We start from the raw sequence: 26,258 nt of genomic DNA on the forward strand, positions 1-26,258 counted from the left end.
ATCTCTCTAGACTCTCAATCTACCATTGCATAGCTCCTGAAATACTTCATAGGCTATGTATACAACAACAACAAAAAGAAGCTTCAAACAACTCCCAAATTTGAATACTTATCCCAGAGTTACCATGATGTAACAATAAGACAAAACAAAAACAATAATCATGGGTTCTATTTGAAAATGTATCAAGGCACAGAGACTAACTGAGTAAGTGGCAAATATGCAACTTCATGATAAATATTAACATGTTATAGTCCCCTGTCCCTTTTTCACAAGTGACAAAATTGAAGTATGTTTGTTTCTTCTCTATTTTTCCCCATTCGTTCCGTTTTCCCATTCGCTCTGAAAGAGATACAGTTAAGATTTTCATAACTTACCAGAGTTATAGACTTCCTCTAGTTTTACAGAATCTAGAAGACTGAATGGCATCCATATCTGCTTGTCTTCCACCTCCTTACAGTAGAACCAGTGAGGCTGAACGGGCTCATATTGGTTCTGCAGCAAAACAGGAGGTGCCTGGACCAGTGGACCTGTGGGCCTGGAAGCCTGAGATGGTGGAAACTAAAAATACACATGATCTTAGCATCTCAGTCTCACATAGCTTTTACAGAACTGATTTATACCTTGTTATAGAGAATACTCTCAACTTCTAACACTTTTTAAGAGAACATTAGCTTTTTAGTCTGAAAGTTTTATAGACAAGCTGGCTATTTTGTTATGTTTCTAGAAATTCATACCTTTTCAATTTAAAAAGGGAATATGAATTTATTATCACAAAAATATCTAAAATCTCTCATGGTCTAGTTCCTTGCCTGTTTAAAGAGAAAATCTACTAGTTTTAGGTTGCAGAAGTCAATCTGAGCATCTTTATTAAAGCTGCCAAATTTAATAAAAACATTCTTCTAGTTATACAACAATACATAATTTTATTTTCCATAAAGATATTGTTAAAATTAGCTATGTTCCCTTCAGCAAAAGCCACCTTTCTGCAAACTGATCGGGACAAGCAATCTTTAAACTTGACCTTAGCCACAGCAATTCAAGAAAATTAATTGATTTTGAAAGGAATCATATTCTACACAGAGCTGATTTCATGCAATTGTACAACAATCCCTCAGAAAGAAAACTGCAAATGATGCCAGCAATAAAAACCTCTTTGTTTGTTGCATTTTTTAAAAAATAGTGTATTACACAAAGTAAAAATCAAACATTCAGAGGTTCTGAAATCCTTTTATATAAAACTCTGGATTGTTCAGGTCTTACTGTCTTCATTAAATTTTTGTCATAATATAGTTTTTCTATTCTTTATTAACAAATGGAACAAGAAAGTTTAGGCAAAACAAAAATGTTTGTTGTCGTTGTTTACATGGAAAAGTTGCCAGGTTATTATAATTTGAATGGGTTGTACAGATAAGTAGTAAGATTTTAATAATGCTGCTGTGAATGTAAGAAAAGATGGGAGATTTACATCATACATTCACGTCACAAAATTCTCAACTGGTGTGTTTCAGAGGGTTTGCTGGTAATTTGTGTGACTTAAGCCATGATTTCACAAAGTGCTGGCTTCACCAGCAAAAACAGTTTGAAAATAATTTTTAACCTACATATGAATGAATGAATGACCTGTTTTACAACAGAGGCACAAACAATGTAGAGGCACAGCTGAGAGACAGCAGCCAACTGTGGTACACAGACAGAAAAGAGCAACAGAACTTCTTGACCCGGCTTTGCCACTGAAACCAATAGCTCATGCGCCTTAGGATATGTTCACTTCAAAGATCAAGATGTTTTCCTAAAGCAATAGTTCCAAGGTAGTTCCAGCAAAAACCTTTTGCTATCAGAAATGGATTGAAATTTTTTTTTGTTTTTTTAAAAAGTATCATTAAAAGATAAAATATGGGAAAGCAATTAGAAAAAAACAGTAACATAAAAAAGATGCAACTTGAAGAAGAAAATACCTGAATTAATTTTATGCTGGTTATCAACAAGTCAGGAATGATTCATGTACCTGTGTCAAAGAACTTGGAGGTGCTTGATACATCTGGACTGGTGGTATAGATGGTGGTGGGTGAACAGACTGGGCTGGAGGATGACTCTGCTGCAGCTGTGGTGGAGTCAGGTACGGGTTAGCTCTGCTACTCAAGGTGGTATGGCGATAAGGGTTATATCCCTGCTGAGATGTTCCATGGGGAAGAGCAGAAACATTTGCAGGTGGAGGGCAGCTCTGCTGAGGAGTCTGATAAGCAGTGATTCCCACCTGTGAAGTAGGTGGTGCGCTGTAAGAGGACTGTGTCTTGGGAATATGAGGGGAAAAAGCATTTTGCCCATCTTCCAACCCCAGAGGAAGAGAATGTGGAGGCTTGGAGAAGGCTGGTGCTCCAACAGGTGGTGCAACATCTGCTAAGGGTGGCTGCCCAATGCTTCCAAATGGATCACTGCTGCTAGGTACTTGAGAGAAATAGCTGAAAGTCTGTGGTGGACTAGGGCTAGCAGAAGTCTGACCCAAGAAGCTGTCCTCTTCACCAACATCTGCAGAATCATCTTGAGGGAAAGAGGAAGAAGTGAGTCACTAGAGAAGTCCTGAGAGGTTTGAATCATTTAGAATACAGAGATGTTCTTTAACATTATGAACTGTTTTTGAAACTATCAGTCCTCATAAAGTCAAAAGTATTAAAGCTTATAAATTACATCCCTAAAAATTAAATATGCCATAAAGTGCAACGAATTATATCAAGTCTTCAAGAAAACTTAAAACAGACCATAAATCTCAGCATACACAGACAAGGCAGCAAAAGTTAAGATTTGGAAATAAGAGGCATTCCACAGCAAGATGAAAAATATAATAAGCTTATCACACCACCCACTGTGTACATTTGAATTCACTTTCCATCTATTTGCTCCCGTATGAAACTGTGAGAACCAATGGCATCTCTGAAGAAAAAAAAAAGTAATTTTAAGTTCTGCACCATGGGTAGAAGATCATCTTGGAGTGTGGCTCTGCAAATTGGCACAGCCAACTCAACAATATTTTGTGCTAAAAATAGGATTCTGCCCTTCCCTTCTTCCTAGTGCTTAGCCAGAGTCCCATTCCTTTCCTTGAATCAGCTATGATGCTTGTCTCTGGTGCTCAAGCCTGCTCAGCTCTGCAACACAACAACTTACACCATACATTTGGTAAACTGAAATTGGTTGCAATTTGCCTTAAAATGCTGAGATCAAATGCTTACGTGTGCAGCAAAACCGAAACAGACAGCTTTAGGAGGCAACATCCTGAACCTCAGCTCTGATATTTCTTTTAGAGGGAAGAAGTTTCCTACTTACAAGGCACAGGTTCACTCTCCTGAAAGATGGGCTTCTAGAACTGTTTAAGGGAGCATAATACAGAGGGGATCACCGAAAAGATCACTGTTAAGAGATAATCCTCCATATAAACAGTATTTTAACTCAGTGACCTCATTTCACAGTGCAGCGTCATGAACAGCTGCCTCAGCACAACTGAAGGCTCAGCAATAAATGGCTGATGTTAGGACCTTCCCATGCCAAGTTGGCAAAGAACCCTCCTTCCAGGACACTGAAAGCCCTTTCAATTCCCCCTTATGCCTACCACATGCAAAAAAATCTCTAGTTCATTTCCTTTCACCAGGAAAACAGCCTCTAAGCACTTCATCCTCTAGTTTTTAGGCTTCCAAGATCATATTTAGAAGAGCTTAAGATTCCCAAAGAGGCCACATCTATTGGTTAAAAAGTCCAGTCTCACCTTCCCCTTCACAAGGACCCTGTTAAGATTTCTCATTTGTCAAAAACACAATCTATGTCATTCAAAGAGCACAGTTTATTTCAGTTCTGTCTATATATCTTATTCTAGACTGGAACAAGAATTACCTCTCTGGTGCAGAGGAAAACAAGTAATTCCAATAATTTCAGGAGAGGACTTAAAAGGTGTAATGCCGTATGCCTGTCCTTTTGCATTGAAAGAGAAAGTACATAAAAATAGGTCCTGGCAAAATCGCAATTTTCTCCTTTGCAATGATCCAGTAACAAATGGAAAAACAAGAGGTCTGATATTATCACAGGTCTCACAGTAAACTCAGCCAAATGCGGGATGATCTGAGCATTGCCACCCTGCTGCTGACGGAATAGCTTCTTCCAAGTAGCCAATGCAAATTACAGAAATCATAAAAGTGCTCTAATCTACTCTAGTAGTTAAACAATGCCCAGACTGTGGAAAAGAAAACATAGAGTGACAATTCCTTCTCTACTACTCAGTCACCAAAGAGCTCAGACACCAAACAACTCTGCAGCTACAAGCAGCCAACAACGAATGCATTCGTCTGCAGCCAAAACAGCTATAACATGGAATACCAAGGGAGCATAGGGGGAATCCACAGAGAACTCATAGTAGGAAGCTGCTGTTCTAATTCAGTAAATAGAAAACAAACAGCTGCCACCACTAAGATGGACTATTTTAACCTGCTTTTATTTAGTAGCTCTTTCAAAGAGTCTGAATTGGCAAATGCAGATGATGCTTTGTGTGTTTTATTCTGTTTGGAAGAATAAAAAATAAAACCGATGCATGCAAGCGATCTTGTGGGGAATACTAAATTCCAATAATAAGCAATGACCATTATGAAGCTGTGGATATGAATTATCCAAACAGAAAAAGAATAGCCATTTATACTAAGATCTTTCTTTTTAAATACACATCTTTTTTCTTTCATATTTAATAAGTATTGTGGAATACAGAGCTGCGCATTGCACACCACATAGTCAAGTCTCCACTTTCCAAAATACCTGGGAGTAGAACAGGCAATTTACCTCATAATAATGTCAGTATACCGCTACATGCTAATCATAATTGGAAAAAAGGAGTTAAGGCCTTTACCAAACACTTGTGCACAAAACACCTATCACTCCTCAGTTTCAACTATTTTTGGGAGATTGAGTCTAACAGTATGTTCCCTTGAAAAACAGGGAGTTGACTAAAGTTCTTCCAAAACAAATATAAATACCTGCCTACTCCGAGAGAGGACAAGTGTGCTTTCTAGAAATCTGACTTTGCAAGAACTACACAGGAACATTAGCACAGACTGGTAGAAAAGCACATGCTTCAATACAAATGAAAAAAGCTATCCTGTGATTGTACCACTTTGACACACAAGAACAGTTTTCTTCTCGCATACAAAATAGTCTTCTTTCTTCAATAGTGACTGTTTGACCACCTTCTGTATCCCTCAGAGACATCATCTTCACACTCACAGATCATCCTCTGACAATCACAAGTGACAGATTTCCACCTTCTCATCAGAAATATTCCTTTATTGGTTACTTCATATGCATCTGGGTTGGAAAAGATTTTTTCTCAACAGATTGCAAAGCACAAAAAACTTGTAACTCACTCTTAAGAGATATGAGATATTTATGAGTGTGCAAAGCTTCCAAACATTGGATGCCAGATAGATTTCCAGAAGCAATTCCTGAGAACAATTTTTATATAGTTAAGGATTCAAATTCAACAGCTTGCTTCTTCCTGGTTCAAACTATGATTCGAGAAGCAAATTAGTCTCTATAGGCAGATCCCTATGACATCTTGGCAACTTGTGAATGCAAGGACAACAGAAGTAGAACACTTAAAAGGACTGAGGCCTTACTTGGATACAACGTGTGGCACATCCTCAGTAGGAGACCTCTGCCATTGCAATTGATTCCTGTTGAAAAACTACACGTCTTCACTCGACCAGTTTAAGTGAGATGGAGAATACATACTCAGTCATAAATTTTTATTACTGAAATCCCATCATGTCTTCACCATGGGTAGCTTCAAAGTCATAGAGGAAGCTACCACAGAAAAGCCATCTCTGTAAAAACTACTTAATAACTCTTTTTAAAACGAAATATATTGTACAGTTGCAATAAGAACTATAAGGATTGCACAGATGAAAGTGGTGCATGTATTTGCTGCCTTGATACCTCATTTAGGCAGAAGCAATATTCTAACATTTTAAAGGATGAACTGCTTTTTTAATTTTGGGGGGAGCATGAAGTACTGAAAATAAAAAAGTATTTCTAAGCCATACTTAAAAATATTTTCAAAACCATAGGGATATACTTCATTCATTTCTAGGTAGATTAATACTTACCCTAAGTAAAATACAATACTGTTGAAATCAAGTCTTGAATTTTGTACTCAGTGTGTGCCAATTCAGTGAACTTTAAAAATATCTGATTTCTAGATGCATTTTTACTGCTCAGGGCTTTTACTCTCAAACTGAACACATTTCCAAAAAATTTGATCCTGTATCTGAAATTATTTGAACGTAAGATTTTAGATTGTAGGCTTTGTAAGGAAACAATATTAATTACCAAACCTAAGTTAATAAGAAAATTGGAGGTATCCGCTTATTTTCAGACAGGGAAAAAGATGACATCAGCAAGTCCTCTGAAGGCTACTTATCCTACAAAACCGAAGTAAATGTTACTTTTAAGAATGAAAATATTAACTAGTTCTCTGCATGGAAGTATTGAAACAAAATTAATTGTTCAAACAAGTACACTAACCTATTAATTGAAAACATGACAAAGACTCTCCCCCTCTCATCTGAGAGAAACTAAATTCAAGGATTAAGTCCATGCCTGAGAGCAGCACATCTGAAGTAGCCTGTCTCCCCTAAAGCCTTCACTCCAACAGCTGGCAGTGAAGACCAGCTCAGAGAACCTTACAGCAAGGTGACTACAGCGAAGGGAAACTCAGACCTCACTTAGGAAAGGGCTGAGCCAGCCAGAGATGTGACACCCGAAGGAAGCCCACCTCCCCGTTGCTCGGGGGACAGCAGGGCACGCGGACCCAAATACAACTGCGCAAAACAGACGTAGCAAAAGGGAGAAAAAAATAAAATAAAAAAAAAAACGGAAGGAGGAAGGGCGCTCCGCTCTCTGCCCCGCGCCCAGCCACCCCACCACTCGGAGCTTCCCGGAAGGCCGCTCCGGCGCCCGCGGCCCCCCGGCCCGCAGCGCCGCTACCAGCCCCCGGGCGGGGCGGAGCAGGGCAGCCCTCCCGGCTCGGCCCCGCCGCCCGCCGGGCCCACAGCCCGCTCGGCCGCGGCAGAGCCCCGCCGGCCCTCCGGTGCCGCCGCCCCTCGGCATCCCCCGGCCCGGCCGGCCCGGCGCCCAGCACCCGCGTACCCGCCGCAAGGAGAGCAGGGCCTGGCGGCGCGGCCGGGGCCTGGCTGACCGGGATGAAGGGCACGGTGAAGTTGAACTCGGTGGCGGAGGAGGAGAAGAGCAGGTTGGTGCCGCCGGCGCCGGGCTTCGCCGCCGCCATGGCCGCGCCGCTTCCACGTCTCTTCCCCCGCAGCCGCCCGGCCCCTTCCGCCCTCGCCGCTGCCCGCTCCCAACATGGCGGCGGCGGCGGCGCGCCCGCCCCCGCCCCGCGCACGGGTGCGGGAGGAGGAGAAGGCGGGCGGGGCGGGCCCGGCCCTGCTCTGCCCCGGCGCCGCCGCCATTGCCGCGGCCGCCGCGAGAGGAGGACGAGGACGAGGAGGAGGGGGAGGAAGAGGGCGGAAGCCGGGCGCCCCTGTGCAGGGCTTGCAGGCGGCAGGGCGCGGCGGCGGTAGGGCGCGGCGGCGGCGGCCCCCCGCCCCTCCCTGGGCGAGGCTCGCCCCCGCCATGCCGTGCGTGGCCGACTGGCTCAACAACCCCTTCAGCATCGTGCAGGGCATCTTCGGTGAGCGCCGCCGCCGCGGGGGGCCGCGGCCGGGCGGCGGAGGGGCCGCGGCCGGTTCCCCTTGGGGAGGCGCCCGCGGAGGGCGGCGGGGCTCTCGGGCGGCGCGCGCCGGGCGGCCCCCGGGCGGCGGCGCAGCGCTGCGGGAGCGCCGCGGGGCGGCTGCGGCTCGCCCGAGGCGGCCCGCGTGAGCGGCAGGTTCCTCCGCCGGCGCGCGGAGGGGCGGCGTGGGGCGGGCGCGGGCGGCCTGCGGGGCGCCGCGGGCGGCCTGCGGGGCGCCGCGGGCGCGCTGTGGCTTCGGTTGCCGCGAGAAAACCCTTGGGCGCCCGGAGGAGCGGGAGCCGGTGCTCCGCGGGCTCCGGTGCCGGGGGAGCGCCGATGCGTGGTGCTGACCCGCCCGCAAACCCGTTCTGTTCCGTAGCACAAAATGATCCAAACTCTGATTGGGAAAAGAAGGTGACTGAGTATTTCAAAGAGAAGCTGAAAGAAAATAATGCTACTAACTGGGTAAGATTGTTTTATTCTTTCGGAGTTGTGCCGTTCTCAAGTTTTCTTCCTCTTATCTCCTAATTACTGTAACGACATGCTTGTGAGAAGTTCCTCCTTTAGAAACGTGCAAGTCCTGGCTTCCTCATAAGCACGCTTCTGAATTTTATGCCTATCCTTTGTAACACGTTATTTACATTTCAGTTGCTTTGATGGTATGTAAAACAAAGATGTAAAACCCGGACTGAAGCCCTGCCAAAGCCAGTCCCCTTGACTTTCGGGTATTTTTTTGCCTTGAGCCATAACTGCTGAGTACTGCCTGTTTGAGGTGCAATCCAGTAGATGGCAGGAGCTGACAAACACTGTTATTTTGGGGAGTGTTAACGCCTGCTCTCTCTACTGCTAGGCTGCAGCAAATATTCGTGTACCATAGGTTTCTTAACTGCTGTTAATAAACCCCTTCCTTCTCCCGTGGTCTTTCACTGCAGTGCTGTAAATTTCATGTGGGTTGAAGAAGTAGCTGCTTGGATTTTTGTGTTTCAGGAGAAGAACACTGTCAGTTTAAAAACTGTTCTGTATTAGGCTGGATCAGGCCTGCTTTTGAAAGTTTAGGAAGCAAGCTATCCTTTTATTTTTAAAATTAAGCATGCGAACTTGAGCTCAAATGGTGTTACTAGTCTGAAAGACTATGAGAAAATTGGCATCATGGAGCTCTATGCTAATTGGATTAAGAACTTTCATATCAAATCTCTTTTATTTATGGTTAAAAAACAAGTGAAAATAAATGTAAATTTTAAAACAATTTTTCTGACAGTGAGAGAGGATTGTTTGAGTTTCAGTGACAATATAAATCATAGTGTAATGGAACAATTCTATTCCTCCAGCAGAATTGTGTTAAATTTCTAGCACTAGAAGGAACTAAAATATAAACATATTTTCGTACTCAAGATGAACATGAGGGAGTACATGGATTGTTGGGGGTTTTTTGTTTTTTTTAAGGCATTTTTACAGGGCCACTTTTAGTTTCATTGCATTTTAATGTTGGGTGTGTTTTCTCAACCAAGAGTTTATTTTCAAAATTAAAAAGAAACTCTATTCTTATGTCAGATCTCATTATTTTGATTTATACCATATTCCTGGACATCCGTTTTCCTTCTGGTTTTCTATTATCTTAGAAACATGCAAAAAAGACTCCTCTAGGGTGAAGGATTTGCACATTAAGATACAGATTTTTTTTCCCTGTCCTTTTGGAAATACAAATATTTTGTTATAAGAAATTGTACATACAATTGCTACAGTATCACTGGTGCATAATACATGGTCAAAGTGCTGCTAAATGGGTATAAAATAAGTAATAAATTTTATGTAATATTTAAGTTGCAGTAATCCCCAGGTTTACATACAGTTTCAATGAACTGAATAAATTTGTTTAGAATTGGGACTGAGAAATGAATGAGAATGGTGACTTTGCAAGTGGAAAAATTTGGGAACTGTCAGTGTATATACTGACAGTTATACTATAACTATATATAAGTATAGTTATAACTATTACCTGTAAGAGCTACTACAGAATCTTCCAGTGTTGTTAGATATATTGTTACCAGTTGGATTGGGGCAGTAGATTTAGGGGGTGGAGGTAGGGGTGGAAAATACTAAATCTGTTACCTGATGAGGTACTGAATTGTTAAAGGCAGTTAATCTTATTGACAGTAAGATAGACTTTGAGGCAAATAAGTCAACAGTATAAAACACTGAATGACTGGAGAATAATTTGATGACAGCTGATGTGCAATTTCTGGCTTACTTCAGGGTACTTCTCAGTATTTATATAGCAATTGTTCAGAATAAAATCTCTTTTACAGGTTCCATCACTGAATGATGTTCCTCTGCATTACCTAAAGCCCAACAGCTTAGTGAAATTTCGCTGCATGGTTCAGGATATGTTTGATCCTGAGTTTTACATGGGAATCTATGAAACAGTTGATCCAAACACGAACACACGTGTAAGTGAAATACTATTTTGGTAAATGCTTAGTATTTTCTTCATTCTGTTCTTCATACTTCTCTAGTTTCTCAGTTAAACATATCAAATCCAGGCATTACCTAGTACTAACTCTGTTTAAGTGACTCGAACAGCATCAGTAGCATACTGCTTCTTATTTTCCATTTATGAAACATTAAAAACAAAATTGTAAAGGTTATTACTGCAAATGTAATTTGGGGGGATCAAAATTACTAAGATAATGAAAGTTTGAGCAGTATATGTTTGAAGGGCTTTACATTGCAATAATTTTGGTGCAGATAATCCATATTCAGAGTACTAGCAGAAACAGAATGATTGCATTGCTTTTGTCTTCTTAACAGGTTTTGCATTTTGGTAAATACAGAGATGTGGCGGAATGTGGGGTAAGTTATGTATTTCATCTCAAAATTTGTTACAGAAAAATGTTACTCAGATTTAAAAAAAAAATGCATTTTATAAGTGCACTATAACTTATTTGGCACTCACCAGTAAATCTCTGGAGATACTGTTCTTAAAATTCAAAATTAAGCCCAGGTTTGGAAAGCAGAGAACTCCCGATTGGTCGTGTGCATGCTAAGTTCAACAGGCTTCAAGCCACTTCCGTAGTATGGGCTACTGGCAATGGTGTTTTTTTAAAGCCTCTTGGAACTTCCTGATATGGAAAACAATTTACTTTCAGCAATGCCATGCTTTTAGTATCAAAATATTATCAATTCAGACTGTTTAGAAACCTGCAAGATGACACACTTGTGAAACTGTGATTGTTTTAACTTCTGGCTAAATACATGATTCTGTGGAATTAGTTTTTTAAAAAACCAGATTTTAACATCATCATTTATTATTGGTGTCCTAGCCTCAGCAGGAGATTGATTTGAACTCATCACAAACAGTCACATTGGAGAGACAGACATTCTACTGCGTTCCAGTGCCTGGCGAATCAGCATGGGTGAAAGAAATATCTTTTGTCTGAACTAATGCTGTGTTATACTAATAGTTATCGCCAACTAATTCATTAGATTTATAAGTATGTATAGATTTATAAATAAAACTATTTAAAGTTTCTTGGATTTTGAGTGACTCAGAACAGATGAGGAGAAAAGGTGATAGATGCAGAAAAATCGAAGGGAAAAAAATTGTCCTGTACTTTATGCACAAACAGGATATAAATGAAATTAGTAGAATTGGTTATTGATTTGGTAGGGATTTGAACTAGATTTTCATGTATGCTTGGGAGAATTTTGAAAATCTCTGCTCATTTCTATTTGCAAATGTTAAGAAACTTTGAAACTTCTGTAGAGGCAAAAACATTTCGTTGGGGTATTCAGATTAAATTAGGACACTTACTGACAATCTAATACAAGTACCAACACCTGTAGCTGGGTGGGTTGAGACAGTCATTCCAGAATGTTAAGTATTGTCTTTTTAGTCACTCAGACACAGCCTGTCACTCTCTAAATGAATACAGGAAACATCCTGGGGAAAAACGAATCAGCTTTAGTTTCTCAAATAAGTGGAAGTAGAATTGTGTAAATGGAATGGATATGACAAGCTTCTTTTAACACCTTTTAGGAGTTCTGTATTCTCTTCTTCTCCAAGGCAGTGAAGGAAGGTCTAGAAAACTTAAGATGCATTGCATTTTGTAAAAACAAAGGAAACTTGAGGGTAAATCCAGTATGTTTAGATATTTCATATTTTGGGTTTATAATTTAAGAAAACTACTGATTATCAGTGGTTTTATAATTAATGCTATTTTTATAATAAAATGACTAATGAGATTCAGTCTTCAAGTGAATCATGCTTCTATCAATATACTGCAGCAGTGGAAATTTAATGTGAACCTGACTGTTATAAAAATATTGAACATGATTTCAATGCTTAATATCAAACTAAGAAAAACAAAATAGAGAAAGTTCGTTAGCTTTTCTAAAGTCAATTATATAAAGTGCTAGAGCAAGTATTTTAAAAATATATGAACATTTTTTGTGTCATTTTAAAGTAATTGTAATATTTAATTGAATTTGACAGCAACTTTTAAATATTTTTTACACACCTGTTTTTTAGGGTTAATATGTGGAAGAGAAGAAAACCTTGAGATGCAGAATTGTTCCTAACCACAAACTTGTTCTTGGGGTGTAAAGGAAAATCTTTAGAGAGATTGATAGTGGACAAAAACTCAGGGTTTTTAGATTCTGTTTTCAATAAAGCCACTGATTGTTGTACAGTTCTTAGCAGGTTACTTAAGATATTTAAAGAAATGGCAGCTAGGTAATGGTGTGCATAATTGTTTTAATCTCTCATTCAAAATAGACAGGATAATATGTTTTGTTAAGCTTACTTTCTTGAGTTTTCTCAGTTGAGTCTGGTGTTGTCCTTAATCCTTAATATTACGCATATACTAGTGCAAGCCAAGCTCGAGTTAGTCCTTCAACGTCCTACACACCAAGTCGCCACAAGAGGAGCTATGAGGAGGATGAGGATATGGAACTACATCCATCTAAACAGAAAGAGCAACATATGGGTAATAGTCATTATTGATGACTAGATACTATGGTATCTTTCAAGGATTTGCAGAAATTTCATTTTCAGAAATTGAACTCTTTTCAGTTGGTTCAATCAGTAGTGTTAATGCAGCCTTCAAAACTATATTGCTGTCTTTGTGGAAGTCATCAGTGGTTTAAGTTAAAAACTATTTGTCCTAATATTCTTCTGTGGAGATAACTTCACTTAAACTGATATGGGATACTGGGGGAAATTTTGACAAATTTCCTTTTTCAAAAGAGAGGTATATTTAGCTTAAAATTGTCTGCCCTGTTGAAGAAGAAAAAAGTTTTACAGAAGCTATTGCTTCATTTTGTTTGGTGCTTTATGTCCATCAGGTTCATCCGTTGGATTTTAGGATTTTGTTTTTGTATTCCTATCAGTTTGCAGATGTTCTATTAGTTTACCCTGTTTTGTGTTTGTATTCAGCCTGATCAATTGTAGAATATATTTTCATAGCTTTATTATTGCTGAGCCTGTAGAGATTCTTAATGTAAACTTTTGTAACTGTACACCTTCACTTTTAAAAGCTCTTTTTTTAAACATAATAAGCAGAAAAGTATTGCCTTTACAGCCCTACAGAACTAGAGAAATCTTGTTGATACAATTTAAGCATCACATTTTGAAAATCAGATTGATCTCTATGTTTAGTTTCTAGGGCATGTAGATCTTTACCAGTAATCACTCTCATGTTGTCTTTGTAATAAAGTATACGTTTGTGAGACTTTTCTGTTTTGAGTCAGAATATCTTCTTTCAAATATGTTGCTTCCTTTCTTTTTCCCCCCTTAGGCATCTTATTAAACTAGCTTGACTCTTATGTTGCTTGCTGAAGCAAGTTGTTCACCTTTGCGTTTCTGTTTAAAGAGCCTATGAATACTTTATTTTTCAGGCAGTGTAGGCGATATTCATGGATGTGGAGAGCCAAAGAGATTAGAAACTGAAGCTTCTGCAGGACATCATCTCATTTCACCAAACTGCTCCCCTCCACTTGACTTAAATTTTCCATTGCCAGGAGAGAAGGGACCAGCATGTCTTGTAAAGGTAACAGACATGGAGAGATAATAAATGTAGCTATGTCCTCAGTGAGGCAGACAGAGCCTGAAATAAGAGTATAAATAGTGTTGTATAGAAAGACAAATTCTTTGCCTATACACTATTAGAAGTCCAAAAATGTTTTTACAAATAATTACATTGTCTCCCTTTTGCTACTGCTATATTTGCATTGCTGACATCACTGAACAGCATGTATTACAGCTTGTGCAATCTCTACACTACTGAATGCTCAAATGTTTAGTTGGTATTGGATCCTGATGCTTTCCTTGAAATTTTGCCCTCTTAAGGGGAAAAACTTGCTATGAAACAAGGGAAAACAAACACGTACACATTTTCAGACTGTATTTGAAATAAGCTTTCATTGACTAGTATGCAACTACAAAACTTCCAGCATGAAATATCTATATTGTTGTTATGTTAAGTGTTCTTTTATTCAGCCTCTCTTGATAAACCTGATTAGAATACAGTTGTTTACAGTCATGTAGCAGAAGAATGTCAGTTGCGAAAAGCATGCAATGGTAGAAGTTCATTTGTCCAATATAAGCTTACTGAAACTTTGAGAACTAGAAGAGTCGTCTTCACACAGAGTGTTCTCAATCTACGCTTGAGTCTCCTGAGAGTTTTCCTGTTGTGTGTGCTTATGTACAGCCTGAATCTGGCCCATCTGCCTCTGTATTTTATTGTTTTATCTTCATGGCAGGTCTATGAGAGCTGGGATAGCTTCAAAGTCAATGATATTCTGGAGGTATATGGAATTTTGTCTGTGGATCCAGTGCTGAGTATAGTAAACAATGAAGAGAGGTAAGGCTCAGATGGTAATGTGTCCCTGAAATGAAGGGACTTGTTATTTTAATGAGCAAATTACTTTTGGCTGTCTCCTTAATACAGATTGAAAAATGTGTAAATACTTAATAATTCTAAAGATAAATCTTTTTTAAGTGATAAAATCCCTATGTGCAGTATTAGGTTTACAGTCCTATAAAATGAAGTCTATTGAACTTCATATTGTTGTATATCCATACTCTTGGTTGCACAATAAACATTTTTTTAGGTTGCTGTTCAGTATATAGAGTGCTTCTGTAGCTAAAAATCCAGCAGAGTTTACACACCTATTAAACTTAGAATGAATTAATAGGGAGTGAACAGTTGCATCCAAATAGTCTTTAAAGTAATAAAATATACCTTTTAAATAATTTGTAATTCTCTCTCTGAAAGTTGTTACCGTAAACAGTTCCATAGGATGTAAATGATGGATTGCCTGTTAGTATGGAGAGTCAAAGTGTCCAAAGTGATTGTAAATCAGGCTGATTTAATTAATTAACGTTTATTGCCACTTTATACCACCTACAGAAACTTCTGATTTTACTGGCTATTCCGTAGTTACTTACTTGATTTCATGTGTCTTTCTGGATTAGATTGAATTCTGTCAGATTTCTTAAATAGTCTGTCAACAAATGTTCACACGTACTATTGATGTTTTGAATCATTATGCTTTGAATAAGTTATTCCTGTTGGTAATTTTGCTTCTCTTTTGAAGTACAGTAAGAGTGCATTATGAATCCTGTATAGTGCCAACTTCTTTAAAGTAACTCAGCCCAGTCAACTAGCTTTGGTTTATCATCTGCCTGACAGAAAGCTAGTATCAGATTGACAGCTTAATTGGTGTCTCACAAATTTTTTGCCCTTTTTTTTTGGGGGGGGGGGGGGCTTGTCATTCTGCTACAAATAGACAAAATGATGGCATTCTGCAATGTTTTCAACACAAAGATGCTAAACAAAAGAGATTTCTTTACTTTTAAAGTGATAGTAGTCTGTCAGTGGACTGCTGAAAAGGAATTCAAGTTATAAAGCCTTTTGGCTTTTAAAATCAGTGCAAGTTTATCACACTGATACTGAATTTTACCAGTATCTCATACATCTGCCTTAGGGCTTTTAATTTCTAGATAACAAAGGAAAAGCTCCTGGACATGAATTTGTAAGGCATCATCAGGGAGACCAAGGCTTGTATATCTGAACGCTTAAATTAAGACATGATGCTTTCAAGTTTGGATTGATGGGATTACTTTTTTTTTTTCTTTTAATTCAGATACTGATATAGTTGTACTATGACTCTCTATAAGATCTCATTGTCAGGCTCTGGAAGCAGGTGGAATATTAAAATCCCACATGTACATACATAAATAAACATAAGATATCTTATCTTAAAAGTTACCATGTAGACTCTGCTCAGTACCTGCTGACCATAACAATGCTTAATATCTTAGGTTAAGCTGCACCTTCTACTGGATGGTGCAGCAAATAATAAATGTATTTCTTTTCTTTCAGAAAGAAATATTTCCAGTAAATATATACACACACACACACACACATATATATATATAAGTTAATAACCATTAGTTATTTATGGTTATTCATGGTGTTTATAAAATCATAAAAGAAGGTATTCCTATAGCTTGAATATAGGAAGACTTATCAGAAGTGGGAATGGATATTGTTTCTTCTGATGCAGTTTGTTCTTGGCATGGTTCCAAATGCACTTAGTCAAATGGAGAGAAATGTGTGTGGAATGTTTTTACATCCAAGTTCTCCCTTTCCTAGGGAGAACTCAGCCCTCGATCCTATGGAGTGTATGGACACAGTAGAAGAACAGAGAGTACACAGTCCTCCTGCCTCATTAGTCCCCAGAATCCATGTGATTTTGGCACAGAAATTACAACACATTAATCCATTACTGCCTGCCTGCCTTAATGAAGAAGAAAGTAAAACCTGTGAGTATCTGAACTTGGCTTCTGAGCAGAACTTGGCCTTACTGTAGATATGCATTCTCTCTGTGCACATGTAAATGTGCATTCTTCATACTTGTTAACAAATACTTGCTTGTTCAGAGACAAATGCAACATTGGCAAGGTTGGCATTTAAATTGTTTTTTATGGAAGAACTGTTCTACACTATAGAACTGCACAAGGTGTAGTGTTAAGTGCTTATTTTTCTGAAATAAAAGTGATAAATAGGAAACTTGTTTTGCATAAGCTTGAAGATTTTACTGAGTTGTGTAGTCATAATATTTTTGTTTTCAAATAGAAAAAATATTTTATTTTCAAACAGATTTTAATTGCTTAAAAATCAGATATGCAGCTTAGCATAACAGTAAAAATAAGAAACCTAAACAAGAAAGAATCAAAATATTGTCAAGTCAATAAGGAGATTCTGTTTTTAAGCAATTGTGCTATTCTGAGTGGACTATTTGACTGTAAGTTTTTTTTGTTGTTGTTGTTGTTTTTTGTCATAAACTGTTATGTGTACTTTTTAAACTTCTAATTAATATTTATCTTTTTCCTCCTTGCATGCCTTTTTTTGATTGTCCTGAGCTGTGCTTTATGTAAGGGTTTTTTTCTGCCTTTAAGATAGTACAGATAGGCTATAGATCTTACATTTTTCAGTTCAAGCCTTATAGCCTTCTACAAATGCATTATATACTCTCTAATTAAAAAAGTGAAAGTATTTCCAAGGGAATACTATGCAGTTGAAATTATCCAAAGTCAGCAATTATTTACTTGGAAAAACCAATGAATGTTTGCTATTTTTCGTAATTTACTTTGGAGTAACCATTTTTCTTCATGAATTGTAATATATTGTAATATATTGTAATATAACGCAATCTTTATATAGAGGGAAGAGAATGATGAGCAGCACATTTTCTGATATTTGTTTTCTTTTGTTGTTCTACCAGTTGTTTCTAATTTCATGTCGGAGTTGTCACCAGTTAGAGCAGAGTTGCTTGGCTTCCTCACACATGCCCTCTTAGGAGACAGTTTGGCTGCCGAGTACCTTATATTGCATCTCATCTCTACTGTGTAAGTATTTAAGTGCTTGCTTAGAATTTTATATATTCATTCTTTTTCAAAAAAATCTCCTTTTACGGCTTCTTCACCATTTTACATTAATTGCCAGAAATGTTTAAATAGTATTTAGTCCAGTAGTACTTTGCCCAGCTAGAGTTGCTATCCTCTCATAATAAACACAGTAAACTGATACCATTGTCTGAAATCTCAGTAGATACTGTTAAAGGGACAGTTTCATGGCTATATATCCTTTCAGTGATGCTTTGAATTAGACAAAATCTCCAAGATATAAGTTTAAACGAAGTTATGAGAACATCTTTCTATCTCTAACATTTTATTGAATACAGTGTGCAGCTGACTTCCTAAAGGTGGCATTTATTATCATTATTTACTAACTATAATGATTGTTATTTTAGAGTTAAAAGATACCATGAGGTACATCCTGAGAACAGATTTAATTAAATGTAGATGTATGTTTAATGATAAGTTCAAGTGACCCGCATTTAGCATGCTGTCTGAATTTACCACCTGAGATGATGCTGCAGCTGAATTGTGTATGCATCTGATCTACCTTTATAAAATGGATGTTGGAAACCAACATTTGTATGTTGGTTTAAAATATCATTGGATGAAAGAGCATCATCATTTTATTCATTAAAATTTCAGGTGTGAAAACAGTATGTTTTGAATAGATTTTTAAGTATAGTTGTCGACTCAAATATAATTTTAGCATTAAAAAAAAAGAATTCCACTTCAAAGAAAATTACATTTTTATATATATTAAGTATTTGTTTTAGAGTTTCAAATATTTCATTTTCATACAAAGGGAATACTTTGAAAATATTGTCTTATCCTTAAGCTATGAAAAGTCTAACTAGCACAGCATGTATTTATATGAAAGAAATGTTTTCAGAGCTCCTATGGTCTGAGCATCCTGCCTTTCTCATACCTGTGAATAATGTGTAAAAAGATGTAAGATATATCTCTGCCTCAGTGAGACATGTGATATCAGCATAGATAAAACCATAATGCCATGCTAGCAAAACTGTCAGCTGACAAGGTTTTTATTTATAACTTGCCCCACCATGTATATTACTGTTTTCATTTCACAACTGGAAAGTATTTGCCTAGGTAGTAATCACACCTCTAATTCCCATATGAACATAAATCATTCAATATCAGTAAGAACTCTGTTCTTTCAAGTTGCACTGTGAATGCTGTAACACTTACAGAATGGTTGAGGTTGGAAGGGACCTCTAGAGATCATCTAGTCCAACCTCCCTGCTCAAGTAGGGTCACCTAGAGCACGTTGTCCAGGATCTTGTCCAGATGGCTTTTGAGTATCCACAAAAAGGGAGACTCCACAACCTCTTTGGGCAACCTCTTCTAGTGTTCTGTTACCCTCACTGTAAAGAAGCTTTTCCTCATATTCAGACAGAACTTCCTGTGTTTCAGTTTGTGCCCGTTACCTCTCATCCTATCGCTGAGCACCACTGAGAAGAGTCTGACCCCATCCTCTTGACATCCTCCCTTGAGATATTTGTAGAGATTGATAAGATACCCCCTCCATCTTCTCCAGACTGAAGAATTCCAGCTCTCTCAGACTTACCTCATATGAGAGATGCTGCAGTCTCTTAATCATCTTAGTAGCCCTTTGCTGGAATCACTCCTGTAGCTGCATGTTTCTCTTGTATTAGGGAGCCTAGACCTGAACATGGTACTCCAGATGTGGCCTCACCAGGTCTGAGTAGACCTAGGCTAGAATGTGTTTTCTGTCATAGCTGGTATTACAAAAAATGTTGAAATCCCCCAAGAATGGGGAGGGGAGATGGAGGAAACAAGCATGATAAACAGGGAAAATGAGATTTTGTAATAAGAAGGAAGATGGAGTATGTTTACTGAGTAACAGTAGAGCAAAAGGAGAACGGAACGTTTACAAAGCACATTGCAGACTTTCAAGCACTATAAACTTATACATGTGCAATTATAAATAAATGTAGAAATGTGCAATGTTACAAAGCTTTCCAAAACAGCCTTTAGTCTAACTGACCTCCTCGGACACTACAGAAGGAAGAAAAATGTGACTATTACTTATGTATGTATCAGTATTAAGATCTTCCTAGCTATTACAGATATTACATAGCACTGAAGTTCAGTGATAGCCTGTAGTCGCTGGATTAATCTGGTGTTTACCTAACATGTCTTATTTTTGGTTTAGTTATGCAAGACGAGATGTGCTTCCTCTGGGAAAATTCACAGTCAACTTGAGTGGATGTCCAAGAAACAGCATCTTCACAGAGCACATATATCGCATTATCCAGCAGCTTGTTCCAGCAGTAAGAAGGGCATTAAAGTGTTTTAACGAATTTCTGATTGTATAGAGATTTTTTATTTTAATGGTAGATATTAGGCTAACTTGTAATCAGATAGACAACATTTTAGTAAAGGCAGAGTCCTTAAACTAAGGCTCCTGCTGTCCATTTAAAGGGCAGTTTAGAATTTAAAAAGTGGAGATGGGACTTTTCTTTCAGTAGGAGTCTGTAGCTACCTGGTCATTTGTGATGAATATGGAATAAGGTCATGTTCCTCAAAAGTGGTAAACTGACTGACAGACATGCTGCATACTTTACTTTGCTTTTTGGATGGATATGTGTATACCCTTAAATGATGTTATTTTAATGTATATTGATATATATTTAATGTAATTTAGTATATTTTTTCTTGGGAGCTTTTTTTTTTCCAAGTGTTTGGAAATTTGGGAAAAATATTCTGTATTATGGTAACAAATTTTGTTTTACTTATTACAGGGGCTCACAGTTATAGCTCTTTCTAAAAGGAAGAAGTATCTATCTACTAGAGAAGTTGGAAGAGAGCAAATGTGCTGATCAGTTTCTTTTCTCATTGCAGTCCTATCGTCTACAAATGACCATTGAAAATATGAACCATTCACAATTTATCCCACACAAAGACTATACAGCTAATCGCTTAGTCAGTGGAGTACTGCAGCTTGCCAGCAACACTTCCCTTGTAGTAGATGAGACTACACTTGAGCAAGGACAGCTTGACACAACAGGTAGACATTTTTTGTAACAACAATTTCTCATCTGGAAGGTTAAACCTTGATACATTTCAAGACAGTGATGTTAATTATTTACTAACGATAGCTCTCTGTTACAAAACTGTTTGTGGTTTCCACGATCTATTCTTTTGCTTGAACCAGCTTGCTGCTAGTCAGCAGCCTTCTTCGACACACAGCTTGATCTCATGGATTATTTTTAACCCTGTCTATTTTATTTCCTGGAAGTTTCTGACATTTCAGTTGAAAAATGATTAGTTATTCATTTTGACTTAATACAAGCAGTGCAAGCAGTGATATGTCTGTATGTCCTGCTCCCCCTCCCCCTTATCCCCCAAGAGTTAGGGACTAATATGCATCCTAGAAACAAATGACCAATAATGAAACAAGATGGTATCTTGTTTAGTTTATCTATTTTACAGGAGCTCTGAACAGTGTCTTTGACAGTTGATGGAAAATGCCAGTGATTTAAATAAGCCATTAGACCAAATGATTCTTTTTCAGAATGGCCTGTCAGTTTTCTTTGATACAGAAGTGGGGGAATCATATGCTGCTGCTATATTCTTTATACTTATTGTAGATGTAGAAACCATTCCTGAAAACCTAGCTAAATTCTAAAGATAATAAATCAACCTAATATTGCGTGGAACAGGATGGTAATTCTGTCTTGTAGGCTGATGTGTAGTGCTGTGGAGTATGCATCCTACAAAGCTTTATTCAATGAAGTGTAACCTACAAAAAAGCAGTGAGTTCAGTACCTATTAAAAGTTCAGAAACTGGAGAATGCAGAGTACAGTTATCTGTAGTGATTTCCAGTAAAGATGGATATGAAATTGCTGAAAGTGATTTTATTTTAAAATAAAAATGCCATCCTTACAAGCCTACTAGACCAATGCTGTAAGCCTACTGGTTCTCTTTAGTGAGTATTAGTACTCTGTTCCATTGCAGACTAACTAACAGCAGACTAAGAGCAAGTCTGGTAGAACTAGCCAAGCTTAGATTTCAGACTAATCTTATTTAGAAACACAATAGTTTTTATTACTAGTACTGAAAGTTGTTGTTCAGTATTATTCACCTCTTTTTGAGCCTTTTATTTTGTTGTTAGATACTCTGACTGCAGCAAAGGAAAATATTAAAACTAGTAGAAATTGCAGCATTATCTGGGGAAAAAAACCTCCCATTTACAAAAAAAATCTTGCTGTGTTAATTTGTAGCTTTTCTGAAATGTTTATTGTTAAATCTACAGAATACAACATTTGATGAAAAGTAATATTTAAGCATTAAAGAAGTTGCAGGTAAAAAGACTTATTAAATTTAATTTTATTCCATTCCCCTTGGTGATAATGTTCTCTTGAATTTGGGGGGGGGGGAAGTAAACATTTAAAACTTCTTGTAAGAATTCTGGGAACAAAATTTAATCCTAGAAAAGAGTAGCCATCCACAGATCTACTAGTTGATTTGGAATTACTGAAAGCTATAGCTTTGAGATTTGCAGGGGGGGAAATGCCCCAGAAGTACCTTTATTTACTCTAGTAGTAAATGTTTTCCTCGTTTATTAGGGACAAAAATATAATGGTAGATGTGTCATTTGGTGCACTAACACTGCTGAAGAGATATCTGAATTGTCAGGTAGATGTCAGTATTTCAAAGGGGGACTTCCAAGAGTCAACCAATTAACTTGTCAATCTTAACTTTTAAATAGAAATGACTAGTCTTATCTAGAACTGTTTGGAAAGATGACGATGAATATGTTTTTCGGCTTTTCAAGTCTTGCTGGCCAATCTAATGAGTTCTTTAGCAAGACTTTTTTCTTAAACTGTTAAATAATGCTTGTTTTCTGTCAGAAAAGTAGCAGAGTTTTATCTCCTTTTGAGGAGAAAGCTTTCCTCTGTAAACAGTAGTCTCTAGCTCTGTAGAACTGATGGAAAGCTCTACTTACTAACATTTACATTAGGCCAGATTTGATTTAGGCTTAAAATTCTTCTGGAATTTTTAATTTCAGTTCTTTGTAAATAAACAAAGTTTGCAAGAATTTTTCTACCAGCTACTCATTAAAAAACAGACCGGTGGGGAAAAAAGTTTTGTTTAAAACCAGTTGTCAAATAACTTGTTCTTGCTTCTCTAGGTGTACATAATGTGACAGCACTGGGTAATCTGATAACTTGGCAGAAGGTGGATTATGACTTCAGTTACCACCGGATGGAATTTCCATGCAATATTAATGTTCTTATCACTTCAGAAGGCCGATCACTCCTACCGGTATGGCAAGGTTGTCTTAATTTGGGAGATAATTACAGTTAGTAGCTACTTACTAGAAACATAAGTGTGTGCCATTCCAGATACAAGTGAAGTCAGGAAACTTTTCTTGTGATTGGGTTGGTTATGATGCTCCTGGCTTCAGCCAGGCCAAAAAACTATTCAAAGGAAAACAAAGGAATTGACCTTTCCTCCTTGTTGGCTGAACATTGTAGTGAGAGCAAGAGCACAACAGTGACTGAAGTAATTAATGGATATCACATTAAAGAGCAAAGTCTGCAGATAAATTGCTTCTCTTAAAGCTTTATTCTTGTGCAGTAGTTCCTGAGGTGATGGGCACATGAATAAAGAGCAACAGATCTGAGACTGACCTTGGAAAAATCTGAGTAGCCTAACTTTACAGAATAGCTTACCACTTGCATTCTAGTTTCTTGAACTGGGGAGGGGCAGTCTTGAGTAAGGACTCCATGCTGTTTTCAAAAAAGGAATTATTAAGTATTTAAAGAATGCATTTTCTTATCTTAATTTTGGAAAACAATGACTTCTGTTGCCTTAGTGCTCAAATTAGTCTTGCAATAGAAAAAGAAAAGGATATGAAAAGAGATATGTAATTTTGTTTTTCAGTCAGATTGCCAAGTCCACTTACAACCACAGATAATTCCACCAAACATGGAAGAATACATGAATAGCCTTCTAACGGCAGTGCTCCCTTCTGTGTTGAACAAATTTCGAATTTATCTAAGTTTATTGAGGCTGCTGGACTACAGTATATCTGATGAAGTGACCAAGGTATGGAAGATTTCATTGACACTTTTTCAACTGTATACTCAGATAGAAATAAAGCAGTTTTATAGAAGGCTGTTGACTCTTCCCATTATTCTGTCAGTGATTCTGTTCAAAGTTCTTTAAAAGAAGCATTTTCTTGTCCTGAGTGTACCTTTGAGGATTTGTACTCTTGAGTATTTCAACATATGCTTTCAAGTAAACCTTTCTAAAACTCATTTTGAAACTTTAATTCTTCTTGAAGATGAGAATTAGCGTGTTCTTGCCAAGGCTAGCTTCCTGACTGCTAGATGTTGAAATTTTTCTCCTGCAGTCTAAGGATAGTTATGGTTTAGCTCCTAAAAAGCTTTTCTCTCTCCTTTTTTTGCAACTCAATTACTTGCTGTATTGTTTATAGGCAGTAGAAGAAGACTTTGTAGAAATGCGCAAGAATGACCCAGAGAGCATAACAGCTGATGATCTACACAGGACTCTGCTTGTAGCAAGGTGAGTAGTCCTGTTTGTCATGTGTGAAGTCTTACTAGCAAGCTGGAACCAAATTAATAAATGCTTGTAGCCCATAGTTTCATTATAGTTGAGTAAAGTTCTATTATATGGTTAGTGATCAAATAAAGAAATAATTTTATCTCTTGATATGCTGTTAGATATTCTTACTTACTTAAGCAGAATACTTCTTCCTCTTTCTATGTATGCTTGCTAGTTCATGGGACAGCAAAATAATAACTGGTTTTGTTCTGTGTGTCAGATCTGCCAAGCTCTTACTTCCAATTTCTGCTCATCTAGGTTCTTGTCTCTGAGTGCGGGGCAGACAACACTGTCAAGAGAGAGGTGGCTGAGAGCAAAACAATTGGAGGCATTACGTAAAGCCAGACTTCAGCAGCAAAAATGTGTTAATGGGAATGAACTTTAATTCTTAATATTTTATGGATGTCACTATAAAAATTTGTCTAATCCTAGATGGAACCCACACTAAGATTGGATATTGTTTATACCAGTTTTTGTAGATAATTTATACCAAAAAATTATGGATATTTACCCTCAAAGTCTGAACACACTTAACTCAGTGTTCAGCAAGTTAAACATATTTTATGAAATTTTTTTGGAGCCTGTTTTGTAATTGAGAATTGGTAACAATGAGCAAATTGTTTCATATTAAACTTTAATACTGAAGTTGTGTAAACTTATTTTCTTTAATAATAAGAAAACATAACTCTTAGCCCTTTTATACAGTAGTGGTAAGCCTTGTTATGGAATAAGATTGTGATATAGTTCTTAAACTGTTGGATTTCCAGGATCAGATCTTTCTGCTAAACAGCATCTGTAACAGAAATGTTAACTTCAGTAATCACAACTGGGTACCATAATTAAATAATGTAAGGTGAGTTGTACTGTTCAGCAGTACAATAGATTATACCAGAATGTAAAGAACCACTTTGATCTTACCCAATACAAGGTTCCAGTGTAAATTACATCTTTAAATCTAAGCATAGAAGACCATGACTAACTTGTCAAACCCGCTACTAAGGATCAGTTTTATTCTGGTGTAGCTACCTTCAAAAAAATCTGAATGTGAATACAATAGTATTGCTTGCTATCTACATGAAGAATGCATTTAGGCATAACATGATGAGGAATGTGTTCTAAGTGCTTGAACAGTGATCAATTAAGCATTAAGAATTGTCTTTACCTATCTCTTATTCATAATGTACTGTTTGATCATGTTCTCAGAGGATGTAGAACCAGTCAGACAAGGGGGAATAAAAGTCATATTGAAGGTGGTTTAAGAGAAAAAACATTAAACCAATATGAAATTGATGTAATCCAGAATTAGTATAATAGTAATACATAAGGCTGACAGTAATAACAATCAACTCACTAAGAACTTCTTGATCAAGAGAAAGCTGCAAGCATCAGTAGAGTTCCTGTAAGATAAAACTATAGCTTGCTTCAAATTAAACCTCTTCTGACTTTCTAATTTTCTAAGAGAAAACTACAGCACAAGTTTAAAAAGCCTTCTGCTAGACTTAAAATAAGCCCATACCACCTTTACTATTGCTTTCCTCATTGCAGAGATAGTGGAGACAGGAAGTCACTATTTCATGGCATTTTCTATTACAAACAAGGCTTTGGCTCTGTTACAGGAACAGTTTCAGACTGTCTTATGTGTATACCCTAATGCTAATTTGGTGATTTATTATGAAAAATAATTTTTGTACATCTTAACTTGAGGCATTATGGTTTTGTCAGCTTAACTAAAGTTATATTTATCTAAAGCCTTCTGACTTCAGTCTGGAAAACGCAGAAGTGCAGCTTGCAAGTATTTTCTTAGTGAAACAAGGTCATTCTTACTGTACTGTGTCATGCAGAAGACAAGACAAATTATAGAAAGTGTTTGTATCAGCCTATTCTTGCTGGACAGCTTATGATACTATTTCACAGACTTACGATGCCCTTTTCAAAATATTTAGAAAAATCAAGAGCAGTTA

The 26,258-nt window shown here is 37.7% G+C and overlaps 2 protein-coding genes across 2 annotated transcripts in view; one reads left to right on the forward strand and one right to left on the reverse strand.

The window, feature by feature from the left end:
* SEC23IP (SEC23 interacting protein) overlaps positions 1–7,712 on the reverse strand; it is a 25,999-nt gene extending 18,287 nt beyond the window's left edge. The window contains 6 exon segments of the mRNA XM_062580614.1: positions 375–558; positions 2,006–2,538; positions 7,177–7,342; positions 7,344–7,406; positions 7,409–7,628; positions 7,630–7,712. Coding sequence (XP_062436598.1) covers positions 375–558; positions 2,006–2,538; positions 7,177–7,342; positions 7,344–7,406; positions 7,409–7,628; positions 7,630–7,712 — 1,249 coding nt within the window.
* On the forward strand, positions 7,187–24,952 carry MCMBP (minichromosome maintenance complex binding protein). The gene is made up of 16 exons (XM_062580615.1): positions 7,187–7,279; positions 8,136–8,221; positions 10,063–10,203; positions 10,565–10,606; positions 11,077–11,178; positions 12,612–12,741; positions 13,652–13,803; positions 14,516–14,616; positions 16,414–16,583; positions 17,546–17,669; positions 19,876–19,993; positions 20,565–20,730; positions 22,859–22,992; positions 23,614–23,778; positions 24,170–24,258; positions 24,556–24,952. The coding sequence occupies exons 3-16, from the start codon at positions 10,129–10,131 to the stop codon at positions 24,680–24,682; spliced, it is 1,695 nt and encodes a 564-aa protein (XP_062436599.1). The 5' UTR covers positions 7,187–7,279; positions 8,136–8,221; positions 10,063–10,128; the 3' UTR covers positions 24,683–24,952.
* Positions 24,953–26,258: the final 1,306 nt, after the last annotated feature.

This window comes from Rhea pennata, chromosome 7 (genome assembly GCF_028389875.1).
Source record: "Rhea pennata isolate bPtePen1 chromosome 7, bPtePen1.pri, whole genome shotgun sequence".
NCBI classification, from domain to species: Eukaryota; Metazoa; Chordata; class Aves; order Rheiformes; family Rheidae; genus Rhea; species Rhea pennata.